Source organism: Corvus kubaryi, unplaced genomic scaffold (assembly GCF_017639235.1).
Source record: "Corvus kubaryi isolate FWS band 111438036 unplaced genomic scaffold, C.kubaryi_AGA036_p1.0 split1-131, whole genome shotgun sequence".
NCBI lineage: Eukaryota > Metazoa > Chordata > Aves > Passeriformes > Corvidae > Corvus > Corvus kubaryi.
Window position 1 is genome coordinate 30,226,851 of NW_024582073.1, and position 14,044 is coordinate 30,240,894.

The window sequence follows — 14,044 nt, forward strand, 5'->3', positions numbered from 1 at the left end:
TCTGCAGCCTCCTGGCACCTGTCCTGCTTGGTGCCCTTCCCTGAGCCTTCTGTCACCAGCCCTGCAGTCGCCACTACCCCCCTGTTTGTTTCTGCACCCACCAGCCCACCCAGCACCGGGGGGACCTGGCCCCCTCCTCGCATCACCTCACAATGGCACCAGCCCGGCACCATTGCTGCCATCACCCAGCTGCCACCACCTGCCACCACCACAGCCGGGGGTACCATGGGTGTCGCCACACCCTGAACACCCCATCCCACCAGCCCTGCGCCCCTCCAGGAGAGCGGGAGCCTCCACAGGGCCCAGCGCCCGCAGCCCCCACTCACCCACGCCATACTTGTCCTTGATGGGCAGCCAGGGCGCCATGGCCACCGGGGCACCGGAGCCGTGCCACGGGGACCGGGGCGCTGCAGGGCCACTGGTGGTTCCTCCTGCTGCACTCGCCGTGTCACGTGTACCCCCAGCTTGTGAAACCTCCGCTTCCTCAGCGCGCTCTGAGCACAGGGGTCCCACCCCACCATCCTGCACCGCCACGAGCCAGGGCAGCGCGGTGGGGATGGAGGCCCTGGGACCCCCACACCACCCACCCAAGAGTCTGGGCTCAGGGGTCACTGGCAAGATGGTTCTGGTCACTGGAGTGGGTCATGTGGTGGCACGGTGACCTCCCTGGCTGAGCACCACGGCCAGAGCCCGCAGCCAGCAGGACATGGGGCTGGACATGGGATCATGGAGTGAGTGCAGCTCCAGACACGCCATGGCACGAGGAGCCACGCGGAGCCGTGTGCCTGTGACAGCCGTGAGCTCCCAACCGGCACCACCGGGATGAGGCTTCTGCCGTCGTGGCTGGGTCTGGCTTGTCCACATCTCCATCCCTGTTCCTTGGTGCCCCAGGCCCAGCTGTGCCAGCGCTGGCTCCGTGCCCCGTCCAGCCCTCCGCAACCACGGCACTGGGAGCAACGGCTCAGCACCAGCCACTTCCTTCCTCCTGCTGGCCACACTCGGCTGTCTGGCACTGGTAGCTCCACAGGCATGGGGGCTTGGCCAGGCCCGCACCCCTTCATGGCCACACTGCCCGGGACCCTCTGACCCTCCCGAGTCCTGCTGCCACTGCACTGCTGCTCCCACAGATTGAACCATGTCTCTCTCCATCAGCCCCTTGGAGCCAGCACCCGGCTCCTTCCCTGCACCCCCACCCCCTTGCATGTCCCCAAATCCCCTGCAACCTGAGCCTGCTCTGGGGTCACCCCTGGGTGTAGCCCCCCCTGCCCCACGGGTCAGCCCCAGGACAGACCCCCTGACCAAAAGCCGGCCCTGAGAAGAGCCATGGGGCACGAAGAGCCCCGGAAGAGAGAGAGACCGGGTGGGTTTGGGATTAACCAAAGCCGGGCATAAAGCGATCCTGCCGCGGCACTCCGGTGCCACCACCTGGGCCGAGGTGCGAGGGCGGGACCGGCAGGAGCTGCAGGAGCCGCCGGAGCCGCCACACCGCACGGCAAAGCTCGGGATGTGCCGCCAGATCCCCGCCACTGCACGGACCCGCCCGCGCCGGGGCTGGCAGCACCGGGGGTGAACAGAAGGAAATGTGGCACGGGCACCGGTGTGGCAGGGGCACCGGCGTGCGGGGACTGCCGGGGCTCTCGGAGAGCAGGAGCCGCAGGCGTGGCACTTCCCGCAGCCTCCGAGGCTCCCGGTTCCTGATTCCCGCAGTCCCGGGGCCAGCACGCACCGCTCGGCCGCCGCCCAGCGCTGCCCGGTGCGTGGCTCTGTCCCATGGCGCCGGCGGGAGCTCTGGCCGGCCCGGGCCGCCGGGACCGTTCGCCGGTCAGGGAGCTCCACCTGCCGGTCCCGCCGGGAGCCGCCGCGGCCGAGGGTGCTGCTTCGTGTGCGGGGCGCCGGTACGGGATGTCCGGCATCGAGATGTCCGGCATCGGGATGTCCGGCCACGGTACGCCCAGTGCTGGTACGGGGTGCGCCGCTCCGGCAGCAGGATGCCCAGCACCAGTATGACCAGCACCATTACGAGATGCTCCGGTACGGAAGGACCGACACCGTTACGGGATGCCCGGCTCCAGTACACCCGACAGCAGTACAGGATGTCCCGCATGGGGATGCCCGGCACTGCTACGGGATGCGCCGGTACAGGATGCACGGCTCCGGGACTCCCGGCCCCGCACCGGGATGCCCAGATCCAGTACAGGATGCCCCGCACCAGCACCGAGATGTCCGGTACCGGAAAGCCCCGTCCCGATAGGGGCTGCGGTCGGGCTCGGACTGCAGCCGCGCCCGGCTCGGAGCCGCACACCGGAGCTGGCAGCGGAGAGCATGGGGCAGGGCGGGGCTGCGGCCGGAGCCGGGATCGCTGCCGGGGGGTCCCGGCGGGGACCGTCCGCTCCCGTCCCGCCGCCACATCCGGGCCCCGCCCGGCGCGGGCGCTGATTGGCTGCCGCGGGCGGGGCACGTGACGGCGCGCGGGTCACGTGACCGTGTCCCCAGGCAGGGCCCGCGGTGGCGCGCGCAGGTGAGCGGCGGGACCGGAACCGGAACCGGGGCCGGAACCGGGCCCGCGGCCCGGGAGGGTGCGGGGGACCCGCCCCTGACCCGCCCGCTCCGCTCCGCTGAGGTCCGGCCCGGTGCCGGTGCTCAGGTGCCCGGTCCGGACCGTCCCGTACAGGTGTTCCGCCGACCCGGTCCGGCCCATCCCGTTCGGGACCGGCCCTCCCGAGGTGTCCGCCCTGCCCCGCAACCCCTGTACCCCGCCTCGGTCCGGTCCGCACGCACAGCGCTGTCGGGTCCCCGCACTCCGCTCGATCCTGCGGGGCTCTCCCGGTGATCCATCCCCTTTCTCCGGTTCCCTGCCCGCCCGCCGGTTCCCTGCCCGTTCTCCCGGTCCCCCATACGCCGGCTCTGTTCCTGGTGTTCCCGGCCGTGTCACCCCTCCACACCTGTCCGTGCCCCTCCGCCCGCATCCCGCGCCCGTCCCTGGTACCCGCGGGTCCCCGCACCCCGCGGGACGGGACGTGGCACTGGGCTGCACCGGGCTCCTTCCCGGGACGTAGGCGAGGGTGGGTCAGCGCCGGTCCCGCTCCACCCCCGCCCGCCCTCGCAGCTCCGGTGTCCCCGCCATGGCCGGCTCCGGGGCCCCGGGCCCCCTGCCCGGGCCCAGCGGCCCCGGCTCCGCGCTGGAGGAGGAGGAGGAGGATGAAGACCCGTCCCTGGACTGCGACGGCGACCTGGAGGTGAACCCCTACGATGGGCTGCCCTTCTCCTCCCGCTACTACGAGCTGCTGCGACAGCGCCGGGAGCTGCCGGTCTGGACCACCAAGTACAGCTTCATGGAGCACCTGGAGGGCAGCAGCGGCATCGTCCTGGTGTCCGGACCCCCCGGCACCGGCAAGAGCACGCAGGTGAGGGCAAGGGTAGCTGGAATGCCCGGCTCTACCGGGGGCTGCATGTGGATCCTCCCGGACCCCACGGCAGCGCCTGAGCCGTGCGACACACACGGAGGGGGTGCCGGGCCCCCCGGGAACGCTGCACTGAGCCCGGCGGGGTGGGCGGGCACCGGGAAGGGCGGGCACGGGGACGTGCCAGGGCCGGCACTGGGCTCCGGGCGAAGCCGCAGCACGAGTCGGGAAGCGGTGCCACGGGAGCAGCTGGCACGGGAGGTGGCAGAGGGAGGGGGGAACGGCCGCTCCCGGAGCTGGGCCTGGTGCAGGGGCAGTGGCAGGGCTGGGGTGCCAGAGCCCTCCCGGCCGCCCTGGGGAGTTGGACGCAGTTGCTGGTGACACTCGGGAACGGCACCTGGCAGACTTTGACCGGGGAAGGGATTGCGGCAAGCGGTGGCGCAGCTGTGGCTGCTGCAGGGCCGGATTGGGCTGGGTCACCCACCGCAGGCTATCGGGGTGTTGGCCTTGGGTTCGAGGTGCTCAACCAAATCACCTCCCTGGGTGTGACCTGCTGAGTTTCTGGGCTTGGCTGGCGCTGCCGGATTTCGGGAATAAAGCCCCTGTGCGGGCCCCAGGGCTGGTGTTTTTGGGTGCAGCACCGTGCCTGCAGTCCCTGCAGGGCGCTGGGGCGCTGAGACACAGGCACCACTTGTGGGGGGCTCAGAGGTGACAGGAGGAAGCAGGACTCAGGTCCCTGGTGCCCAAGGGACATCCATGTGGCCTTGGCACTGTCCCACACCACCTGGCCAGGCGCTTGGCCAGCAGCTGCTCCCTGGTGAGCCCTTCCCTGTCTCTCTCTGGGGTTTCCCAGGCCATTGTCCCGTGTCCCTAATGTGAGATCAGGGCCGTGGTGTCCCGTACCGGGGCAGGAAGCTGCGGGTGTGGGGCCATGGAGCTCCTGTTACAGTCTGTGGAGCTCCAAGGTGACAGGAGTGGGGAGGGAAGATCCTGCTTGGGCTGTGTGTGCCTCTGAACAGCCCCTGGCCCCAGAGATCCTGCAGCCAGATCCCTGAGGAAGGTCCCTGTGCCCTTTGGAGGGGTGCAGCGGGGAGGGGACAGTCCTGGGGCCACGCTGACCCGCGCCCTGTCCCACAGATCCCACAGTGGTGCGCCGAGTACGCCCTGTCCATGCAGTTCACCCACGGGCTGGTGGCCTGCACCCAGCCCCATAGCCTGGCCGCCCTCAGCCTCTCGCTGCGTGTGGCCGACGAGATGGACCTGAACCTGGGCCACGAGGTGGGCTACTGTGTGCCCCACGAGGACTGCTGCACCGCTGACACCATCCTCAGGTACGGGAGGGACGGCGGGGCCCGCGCCGGGAGCACAGCGCCCTAATCCCACTGAGCTCCGCGTAATCCCTTAATCCAGCCTGGCCTCGCTGGAAAGCGGCGCAGGCTGCTGTGGGGAGGGGGCTGCTGTGGGGAGGGTGTGAGGCGTTCCCCCCAGCCAGGGGTCCGTGCTGATGGGGTGGGGCCGTGGCAGGTTCTGCTCGGATGAGATGCTGCTGCGGGAGATGACGTCGGACCCGCTGCTGCGGCAGTACGGGGTGGTGGTGGTGGACGAGGCGCAGGAGCGCACGGTGCCCACGGACGCGCTGCTGGGGCTGCTCAAGGACGTGCTGCGCCAGCGCCCGGCCCTGCGGCTCGTGGTGGTCACCTCGCCCGCCCTGGAGCCGCGGCTGCGTGCCTTCTGTGGGGACCCCCCCGTGGTGCGGGTCCCGGGGCACAGCTCCCCGCCGCAGCTGGTCTACCGGGAGCCATCGGCCCACGGGCACGTGGCCGCCGCTTGCCAGGCCGTGCTGGACATCCACCGGCGCCAGGAGCCCGGCCACGTCCTCATCTTCCTGGCCAGCGAGCAGGTGGGCTGAGGGGGGAACAGGACAGGGGAGGTTTGGGGTGTCCCTCCTCTCACTGGGGAGCGCTGAGGATGGCAGGGGCAGCTGGGGTTAAACTGGGGGAGCTGCGGCTCCTTTGCAGAGGGGCCGTGGGCGCTGGGAGGTGGGCACGGGGCACGGCGCAGCACCCTGAGCTAGGGATGGGGACACTGCGGGTGTCAGTGGGTGTCACCTGCGCCCCCTGTGCTTGCCCAGGAGATCTCCGAGTGCTGCGCTGCCATCCAGACAGAGGCCGTGGCGCTGAGCCCGGCGCTGGGCCCGCTGCTGGTGCTGCCGCTGCACCCCGGCGTGGGCCGGGCCACGCAGCGACTCTACGAGACACCCGAGGAGAGCCGGGAGCGGCGCGTCATTGTCACCCACTGGCTCGGGGACTCGTCCTTCTCGCTGGGCACCGTGCGCTTCGTCATCGACTCAGGGCTGGAGCTGCGCAGCGTGAGTGGGACAGGGCACGGGTGGGGGTCTGGCTCTGCTCTGGGGTGCAGTGGGCTGTGGGATCCTCCCTGCCGTGGTGTTCCAGGCTGGGAGGAGGGGTCTGCCCCGGGGGAGGTGGCAGCGGTGGCCTTGCGCTGGCAGGTGAGGGGCCTTGGGGAATGGCAGGGGTCCCCTGCGGTGTCCCCCTCACAGCCTCCCGTAGGTGTACAACCCTCGCATCCGTGCTGAGTCCCAGGTGCTGCGGCCCATCAGCCGGAGCCAGGCCGAGTCACGCATGCAGCGAGCAGCTGGCAGCCCCCCAGGTGAGACCTGTGCTGCAGTGTCCCCCCTCGGGGCTGTTGTGCCACCCCACCGGGACCGCTGGCAGCCACTGGCCCAGCACCTGTCCCCACCTGCCTGTGCCATTGCCCTGTCCCACCTCATGGCCCCTCTCCTGCAGGCACCTGCCTGCGCCTGTACTCGGAGGCCTTTGAGCAGCGCCTGCCCCCCAGCCCCGCGCCCCACGTCAGCGAGACCAGCCTGAGCCGCCTCGTGCTGCTGCTGAAGCGCCTGGACATCGCCGACATGGGCCAGTGTGACTTCCTTGACCGTCCAGGTAGAGCCCCTTGGGGCCAGGCGTGGCGTGAGGGGCTGGAGCAGAGGGACACGACGGGGCAGCCATATCTGTGGCCATCACCGCGGCCTGGGTGGTCTCTGGAGAGGGACTGCAGGCCTGGCAGGTGCAGGACAGGGTGGGCGAAGCTGCCTGATGTCCCACCCCAGCCCCCGAGTCGCTGATGCAAGCACTGGAGGACCTGGACTACCTGGCAGCCCTGGATGACGATGGGAATCTGTCAGAGGTGGGGATCATCATGTCGGAGTTCCCACTGGACCCGCAGCTGGCCAAGGCCCTCATTGCCTCCTGCGAGTTCGACTGCGTGGAGGAGATGGTCAGCCTGGCCGCCATGCTCACAGGTACCGTGTGGGGGGCTTGGGGGGCCCTCAGGAGCCAGCACTGCCAGGGAGGTGCTGGGGGCACACAGTGACCCCCACTGCCCACCCGCAGCGTCCCCCTGCTTCGTGCCCCTGTCCACGCACCTGGAGGAGGCCGTGGCACTGCGCCGGCGGGCGCTGCTGCACCCCAGTGGGGACCACTTCACCCTCATCAACATCTTCAATGCCTTCCAGCAGCGTGAGCATGGACGGGGGCTGGGGGGCTTGCAGCCCTGTGGGCATCCCACAGACTCCTGTGTGTCTCCTGTATCCCCTGCTCCTCCCAGTATCCCAGACCCCCTCATGTGTCCCCTGCCCTGGAGCTACATTCCTGACCCCATCCCAGTGCCCAGCCTGCCTGGGGGAGGTTCTGGGGGGTCCCAGTTCTAGCCTGGGGGCTGTGCCCTCTGCTCGATCCCTGTCACCACTGTGTGAAGGGGTCAGAGACAGGGGGAGCAGCAGTGCTTCTGTGGCCTCCAAGCCCCCAACCCAGCGAGGTCTCTGCTCACCTGTCCCCATCCCCATAGCACCACTGTCCTGTCCCCACATCACTGACCCCACTCTGCTACCCCATCCCCACATCACTGATCCCGCTGTCCCCTGCCCACGTCACTGACCCTACTGTCCCATCCCTGTCCCCATGTCACTAATCCCACTGTCCTATCTCTGTGCCCACGTCCGTGACTCCACTGTCCCATCTCTGTCCCCATACCATTGACCCCACTGTGCCATTCCCATCCCCGTGTCGGTGACCCCACTGTCCCTTCCCCATGTCAGTGACCCCCCCTGTGCCATCCTCATTCCCATGTCACTGACCCCACTATCCCATCCTTGTCCCCACATCGCTGACCCCGCTATCCCATCCCTGCCCCATGGCACTGACCCCTCTATCCCATCCCTGTGCCCACATCACTGCCCTCACTGTGCCATCCCCGTGGTGCTGATGCCACTGTCCCTCCTGCAGACGCCGGGGACGAGGGCTGGTGCCGGAAGCACGGGGTGTGCGCCGAGGCTCTGCGCCTGGCGGGCACCGTGCGCGCCGAGCTGCTCGAGGTCATGCGCCGCATCGAGCTCCCGGTCTCGCCACCCGCCTTCGGCTCCGACGCCAACGCCCTCAACATCCAGCGGGCCCTCATCTCCGGGTACTTCCTCAAGGTGGGCCCAGGAGGCTGAGGGGAGTTATGGGGGAGCTGTGGGGGGTGTGCCAACCACCCCACTCCCTCCTGGTCGCTCCCAGGTCGCCCGAGATATCGACGGCTCCGGCAATTACGTGATGCTGACGCACAAGCACGTGGCCCACCTGGCCCCCGCCTGCGGGTACCTGCTGCGGCCACCCCCACGCCGCCTGCCCCCCTGGGTGCTCTACCACGAGTTCACCATCTCTCAGGACAACTGCCTGCGCGTGGTCTCGGAGATCCAGCCCCAAATGTGAGGGCTTGGGGACGGGGAAGGACAGGTCCTTACAGGGGCTCCCTGTAGCCGGCTGACCCCCCGCTGTCCCCACAGGCTGGTGGAGTTGGCCCCCCAGTACTACCTGAGCAACCTGCCGCCCAGCGAGGGCCGGGACCTGCTGATGGAGCTGCGGGAGAAGGTGGTGGTGGTGGCAGCAGAGGATGCGCCGGCAGAGCCGGAGTCGCTGGCAGAGGCGGCCGGACATGAGGACGAGCAGGGGGACGTGTGCGTCCTGCAGTGAGCCGGAGCAGCGGAGCCCCGCGGCGGGGCTGCCTGGGCTTGGCCGTGACCCTGGGGACAGGGGAGCCACGGGGAGGCCCCAGGGAGGCTGTGCGGCTGCAGGGGCTGTCCCAGGTCCCAGGGAGGCGCGGGCACTGCCTCAGCGCTGCGCTGCGGTCAGTCGTGGGCCAGCGGCTGTGGGACAACCCCGGCACCTCAGAGCGTGGATTGGGGAGCTCTGGCCCCAGCCGGGGGAGTTGTGTGAGCCCTCCCCACTGGGCTCCTTCACCCCATCTTTCCCGGGGGTGCTGCAGGGCTGGAGGCATCGCCTGTCCCACTCCCCCTGCACCCCCGGCCGAGGGGCCACACAGGGGTCCCTCCTGTATAAAGTTTTGTGACCTTTACTCCTGGCTTTGTGTCCATGACTGCAGCGAGGGGTCCAGCTAGGGTGGGGTCCATCCTGCCGAGGGACATCGCCACAGAGGGGTCCAGCCAGGGTGGGGTCCATCCTGCCGAGGGACATCACCACAGAGGGGTCCAGCCAGGGTGGGGTCTATCCCTGCTCCTCCTGTTTCCCAAGGGCGGTTTCTGTCTGTGAGGCCTCACTGCCCTCCCACCCTTGTTTCGGGTGCCAGGCTGGGATCTCTGGCCTTTGCATCAGGGCTTCCCCTCTGTGGTTGTGGTTCTTCTGCAGAAGCCAAGGGGAAGCTGTGGTTGGCGAGGGGCCCCCAGAACCTGCCATCAGCGTCTGCTTCCCCCAGACAGGACAGGATATGGGTGCGCCCCCGGGCAAGGTGCCCCATCCCTCCCACCCCCGTCGGGGTTCCCTGCAGTGCTACACCCAAGGGCTGAGCTGCTGCCTGGAAGCCTGGGGGTTCTGGCTCTCCCTCCCCTCCCCGCAGCCCACACAGAGGCTTCATTCTGCTCAGGGAGGGGCCCGGATGTCCCACTGCCCCCTTATGGCCTCAAAAGGTGAGGACTGGGCTCCCCCAGCCTCCCACAGACCCCACTTCCCCTTTGCTTTCTAGAAACTCCAGAAAGTACGTGAAAGGGTACAGCACTCCCCTGCTGGGGCGGGATCTGCTGTGTGTCCTCAACATGGGCTGACATCGGTGGGGTGGCAAAGGGACAGCTGGTGACCATGATGATCTCTGTCCCTAGGTCCTCATCTCTGCACAGCGTCCCATGGGACATGCAGTGGCCCGAGGAGGGGAGGGAAGGGGTGAGACAACCCGGGGCATCACCCCGAGCCTCTGTGGAAACACTCCCCTCTCCTCGGGGACTCACTGCAGCCCATCCAGAGGGGGCCAGCCCTGAGCTGCCCCTCTCCAGACCCCCAGGACAGGTGCTGAGAGACCTCGCTGGTCTCCCCCACCCTGTAGCAGGGCACTGCGGGGGCTCTGTGCAGCACACGGTGATGTGCAGACCCTCAGGTGGTGCCAGGGCTCAGCAGGGGAGAGCTGGGACCGCCCAGAACCCCGACACCATCCCAGGTGCCCAGCACTGTCCCTTGCCTGGCTGTTCCCATGGTGACCCATCCTCTGGCATTTAAGGGCAGGGCAGGGGTGTCCGGTGCCCCCTGCCCTGGGAAGTACCAGCGGTGAGTCCCAGGGCTGGGTGGGGGGGGGGGGGCAGTGGTGGACTGAGCGTGGGTCTCATTCTCCTGTTCTGAGAACTGTGATGCTGCTGTGGCTGCACCTTGGGGTGGCCCCATGGAGTCCAGCCCATATAAGACCACAGCCCCCGGCCCTTCTGAGCCTGCAGGAGTGACACGCCAGAGGTAGGCACAGACCGGGAGGGTTGGGGGGTCTCGAGGGGGATTCTGCTTCAGGGGTGCTGCTCCCAGAGCTGGGGGCTCTGCCCTGGCTGGCCCCACTGGCTGTGCCCCTCTCCTGGGTTATGTCCAGCTGGGACTGCCCTTTCCCTCCCCTTCCCCTTCCAGATGCTGGTGCTGGTGGTACTGGTGCTGTGCCTCGTGCCTGCGGAACCCCTGACTGCCTTCCCCCCAAAGTGTGAGTGCTGCCCCCGGGGCACAGGGGAGGCCTTGGAGGGGGGACCCCCCCAGCTGGGGGAGCTGCAGGGACTGCAGAGGAACCGGAGGGAGTGGGAGGCATCCCAAACCCACATCCCTCTGATACATGTTGGGACAGCTCTGCTGGGAGATTGGAGGATGGGCATGAGGGTGATGTGGGGTGGGTATGGGGTGAGGGAGTGTGGGGATGGACGTGGAGCGCAGGAGCAGGGCGAGGACTGTGGGACAGGATGGTTGTGAGGCCAAGGGCCACCCAGCCCCATGGGGGTGTGGGGGACAATCTGCCCCCACCACAGCCCATGTCTGACCACAGGCTCTGCCTCTCACCTCCAGTCCAGGTGGGGAAGCTGAACCAGGACGTGGTGCTACGATGTGACACTTCAGAGCAGCACATCTACTGGACACTGAATGGAGACCAGGAGCCCATGGCCGAACTGGTGCCCGAGGGCCAGAGCCTCACCATCCTCAGCTTGGACCTGCCAGCCACGGGCAACTACAGCTGCTGGGCCGGCTCTGTCCTGCTGGACACCACCTACGTGGTGGTCAGCGGCACCGGTACAGAGGGGCATGGCTGGGGCAGCCAGGGGTGATGGGGTGCAGGGGTGGAGGGCTGAGCACCGGGAGATATTTGTGCCCAGCCCGTGGGGCTGCACCAGGCAGGGCTGGGTGGCGGGGGGAAGCCTCACCAGTGCCATGCAGGGAGGGGGTATCACTCCCAGCCCCATGCAGCCCCTGACCAGTCACCCCTCGGCCCCCTCAGGCGAGGAGGAGATCAATGTGTCCTGCCAGGCTGAGTCCTACAACGGCTCCTTCCACTGCTCCTGGCCCGGGCCCCCCTCTGCTGTCTTCCGTGCCCGTCTCACACGCAGGTGGGTGCCCCAGGACCCCCCAAACCTACCCCAGCCGCACGGCCACCTGCCCCTAAGACCTGCTCACACCTCCCTCCCCACAGCGACGGCTCCGTGGGGCCATGGATGCCAGTGGCCAGTAACCATGGCCAGTTCAACACCAGTCTGGCAGACCCCTTGTTCTGCCCCTTCGGAGAGGAGCTGCACCTGCTCCAGCTGCACCTGGAGGGGCTCTCGGACACCTCCTACCTCAACCTCTCCAGGCACTTCTTCCTCCGTGACATTGGTGAGCTCAGGGCAGGAGCAGCAGGGTGGGGGTGCCCAAGAGGTACTGGGGGCTCCAGGGAGGGTCTCAGCCCCTGTTCTGAGCCCCCTCTGCCCACAGTGCGTCCTGACCCACCCCAGGAGCTGACCCTGCAGCAGCGGGGGGAGCAGCTCCACCTGGCCTGGGCCCCCCCGGCCTCCTGGCCGCTCCCCAAGTCCTACTTTGTGCTGCTCTACCATCTGCAGTATGAGCTCCACAACGGCACCCAGGTAACAGCAGGCTCCCTGCACAGGCTACCCCATGTCCCCACCCTGCCCTGTGCCCACCCTGCCCCATCCCTGACTCTTCCCTGTGCCTGGGAAGATGCTCAGCCACAGTCCCTCCTCACTCCGCTGCTTTCCTTCTTGGGATGGTGAATTGTCACCCCTGCTCTCCCCAGTGCTGCCCAGGTCAGCGGCTGCTGGTGCCCCCCTCCCCGAGGGTCTCCCTAGACCGTGCCCTGCCCCCTTTGCAGGTTGAGCAGTTCATGGAGGGTGCAGAGGAGACGCCGGTGCAGGCGGGCGTGCGGCGGGTGCGCATCAGCTGCCGGGACCCCTACACTCCCCCGGCCTGGAGCCCCTGGAGCGCCTGGATGGACCTCAGTGCACCCCAGTAACACCGGCTTCGAGGGTGCTGACCCTACAAACGGGCACCTCCTTTCCCCAGAACCCCCCTCCCTTTACAGCTCAAAAAAGGCTTTTTTTCCCCCTATTAAAACGCTGGGATCAGCTTTGCTACCACAAACCCTGGTCAGTGTCTGTGTGGGAAGGGAGGTGCTGGGCACCCACAGCTCCCCGAGGGGCTCCCAGCTGGCACAAGACTCGGTCCATCTGCGTGGCTGGGACAGGCTCCACCCGTGCTCCAGCCCAGCTTGGGGACAGGCGGGATAGAGGGTCCCCACAGCCCTGCCCAGCTACACATGGGTTCACTGGACTTCCCTAATCCTCGAAAAACCCTCCCAGCTCCGCCTCCTTTCTGGGGACTGTGGTGGGACAACGTCCCCAGACACAGGGGCAGCACCCAGCGAGCAAGTCTTGGGGGCAACCCCCTGTCCCCACATCCCAGGGAGCAGAATCCCATCCTGACCCCAAGAGCGCCGGTCACAGTGGGGGGTGGGATCCGGGACCAATTGCCACCACTGGGGGGCTCAGCTCCCACTGAAAGTGTGGCTGTACCCCACAATGTTCCCCCCTCTCTGTCCCCGTGGCGTGCCCAGCTCGGGGGTGAGGGGCTGCACCACGCAGGAGAGAACCCACACCCCTCCATGAGCCCCCTTCCCACAGAGCCCCCCACGCCCCTGCCCCACCACAGACCCCTGGAGCACAGCCAGGGGTGCTCCCCGCCCCCCCTTTCCCCCCCGAGACGGGCCAGCTCCGGGTGATGCCACGGGGCTTTATTGAGGTGCTTCCGCACGGGTCTGGGCCGGGACCCCCACCCCGGAGAGGCTGGTGAGTGTGTGTCCCCACGGGCGCTGCCCTCCCGGGGGTCCCGGGGCAGGCGGGCACGCAGAAGTCCGGGGGACCCGTGGAACGTGGGGACAGAAGGACCGGGGTTCCGTGAGTCCAGAGAGGTCCAGAGGGTGCCAGGGAGCCATGGCCCGGGGCGCAGGAGTCGGGGGTCTGGGGTCCGGCGGAGGAACCGGGGTCCGGTGGTGGGGCTGGAGATCCGGTCCCGGGACCGGGGGTCCAGTGGTAACGGTAGGGCCGGGGTCCAGTGATGGGACCGGGACTCCAGGGGTCGGGTCACGGCGGGGCCAGGCCGCCCAGGCGCAGCTCCTCGCTCTCCAGCATCTCCCTGGAAAAGAAGGGCCGGGCTAAGCCCCTCGCCTCCCGCGCCCCCCGCGCCCCCCTCGCGTACCGGTACGCGGCGATCTCCGCCTCCAGCGCCATCCGCAGCCGCAGCAGAGCCGGGTACTCCCGCAGGCACCGGGCCATCTCCGCCTCCGCCGCTCCGATCTCCCGCTCCAGCTCCGCCACCCGCTCCTGAGCCGGGCCGTCAGCAGCGGCGGGGCCGCGGGGCGACCCCCGGGATCCCCGGCAGGGCCCCCGCACACAGGGACCCCCGGCCCGACATCCTCCCCACAGGGAGCCCCGCTCGGACCCCCGCCCACAGACCCCCGGTCCGACCCCCGCCCCGAACCCCACCTACACGGAGTCCCGGCACCCCTGGCCCGACCTCCGCTCGCACGGACCCCTGGAACTCCGCACCGCCCCCCGCCCCGCACGGATCCCCGGGCAGATCCCCGCCCCACACGGACCCGCGGGATCCCCAACCCCGCACCGACACCCACCCACAGGGACACCCGGTCCCCCGCCCCACACAAACCCCACATCCCAGTCCCACCTGAACTCCCCCATCCCATCCCGCGCCCGCTCCCGCTCCCTCCCGGGGCCCCCCAGCCCCATCCGGACCCCTGACCCCCGCCCCTCCCCATTCCCCTCCTCCCCT

General features: G+C 68.9%; 4 protein-coding genes across 7 annotated transcripts in view; 2 read left to right on the forward strand and 2 right to left on the reverse strand.

Annotated features, from left to right (window-relative positions):
- LOC121676538 (dedicator of cytokinesis protein 2-like) overlaps positions 1–1,148 on the reverse strand; it is a 45,782-nt gene extending 44,634 nt beyond the window's left edge. For 2 of the 4 annotated variants that reach the window (XM_042053189.1, XM_042053188.1), the window contains exon 1: positions 338–1,148. In XM_042053189.1, coding sequence (XP_041909123.1) covers positions 338–521 — 184 coding nt within the window. In that variant the 5' untranslated portion in view covers positions 522–1,148. Of the gene's footprint in view, positions 1–326 lie in introns of all 4 variants that reach the window. The other 2 variants (XM_042053191.1, XM_042053190.1) reach the window with 1 other exon arrangement.
- Positions 1,149–2,554: 1,406 nt separating this feature from the next.
- DQX1 (DEAQ-box RNA dependent ATPase 1) lies at positions 2,555–8,816 on the forward strand. Its single transcript, XM_042053548.1, has 11 exons — positions 2,555–3,404; positions 4,539–4,732; positions 4,926–5,301; positions 5,533–5,769; positions 5,972–6,071; positions 6,209–6,364; positions 6,532–6,723; positions 6,815–6,940; positions 7,706–7,896; positions 7,979–8,169; positions 8,248–8,816. Exons 1-11 carry the CDS (start codon positions 3,123–3,125, stop codon positions 8,432–8,434), a joined length of 2,232 nt encoding a protein of 743 aa, XP_041909482.1. The 5' UTR covers positions 2,555–3,122; the 3' UTR covers positions 8,435–8,816.
- Positions 8,817–8,909: 93 nt separating this feature from the next.
- On the forward strand, positions 8,910–12,331 carry IL12B (interleukin 12B). Its single transcript, XM_042053549.1, has 7 exons — positions 8,910–10,192; positions 10,355–10,424; positions 10,778–10,999; positions 11,205–11,313; positions 11,397–11,578; positions 11,678–11,826; positions 12,072–12,331. The coding sequence occupies exons 2-7, from the start codon at positions 10,355–10,357 to the stop codon at positions 12,210–12,212; spliced, it is 873 nt and encodes a 290-aa protein (XP_041909483.1). The 5' UTR covers positions 8,910–10,192; the 3' UTR covers positions 12,213–12,331.
- A 643-nt stretch (positions 12,332–12,974) lies between these two features.
- LOC121676761 (alpha-internexin-like) overlaps positions 12,975–14,044 on the reverse strand; it is a 1,693-nt gene continuing 623 nt past the window's right edge. The window contains exons 2-3 of the mRNA XM_042053692.1: positions 13,454–13,578; positions 12,975–13,390 (exon numbers count right to left, since the gene is read on the reverse strand). Coding sequence (XP_041909626.1) covers positions 13,339–13,390; positions 13,454–13,578 — 177 coding nt within the window. The 3' untranslated portion in view covers positions 12,975–13,338. The remainder of the gene's footprint in view (positions 13,391–13,453; positions 13,579–14,044) is intronic.

What these genes read in the sequence shown, in the direction of transcription:
- DQX1 (XM_042053548.1), top strand. Translation starts at nt 3,123, where the DNA reads ATGGCCGGCTCCGGGGCCCCGGGCCCCCTGCCCGGGCCCAGCGGCCCC. An exon ending in TCTTCCTGGCCAGCGAGCAG is followed by an intron (nt 5,302 to 5,532) that starts GTGGGCTGAGGG and finishes GTGCTTGCCCAG; the next exon opens with GAGATCTCCGAGTGCTGCGC. An exon ending in CAGGGCTGGAGCTGCGCAGC is followed by an intron (nt 5,770 to 5,971) that starts GTGAGTGGGACA and finishes AGCCTCCCGTAG; the next exon opens with GTGTACAACCCTCGCATCCG.
- IL12B (XM_042053549.1), top strand. Translation starts at nt 10,355, where the DNA reads ATGCTGGTGCTGGTGGTACTGGTGCTGTGCCTCGTGCCTGCGGAACCC. An exon ending in CTTCTTCCTCCGTGACATTG is followed by an intron (nt 11,579 to 11,677) that starts GTGAGCTCAGGG and finishes CTCTGCCCACAG; the next exon opens with TGCGTCCTGACCCACCCCAG. An exon ending in AGCTCCACAACGGCACCCAG is followed by an intron (nt 11,827 to 12,071) that starts GTAACAGCAGGC and finishes CCCCCTTTGCAG; the next exon opens with GTTGAGCAGTTCATGGAGGG.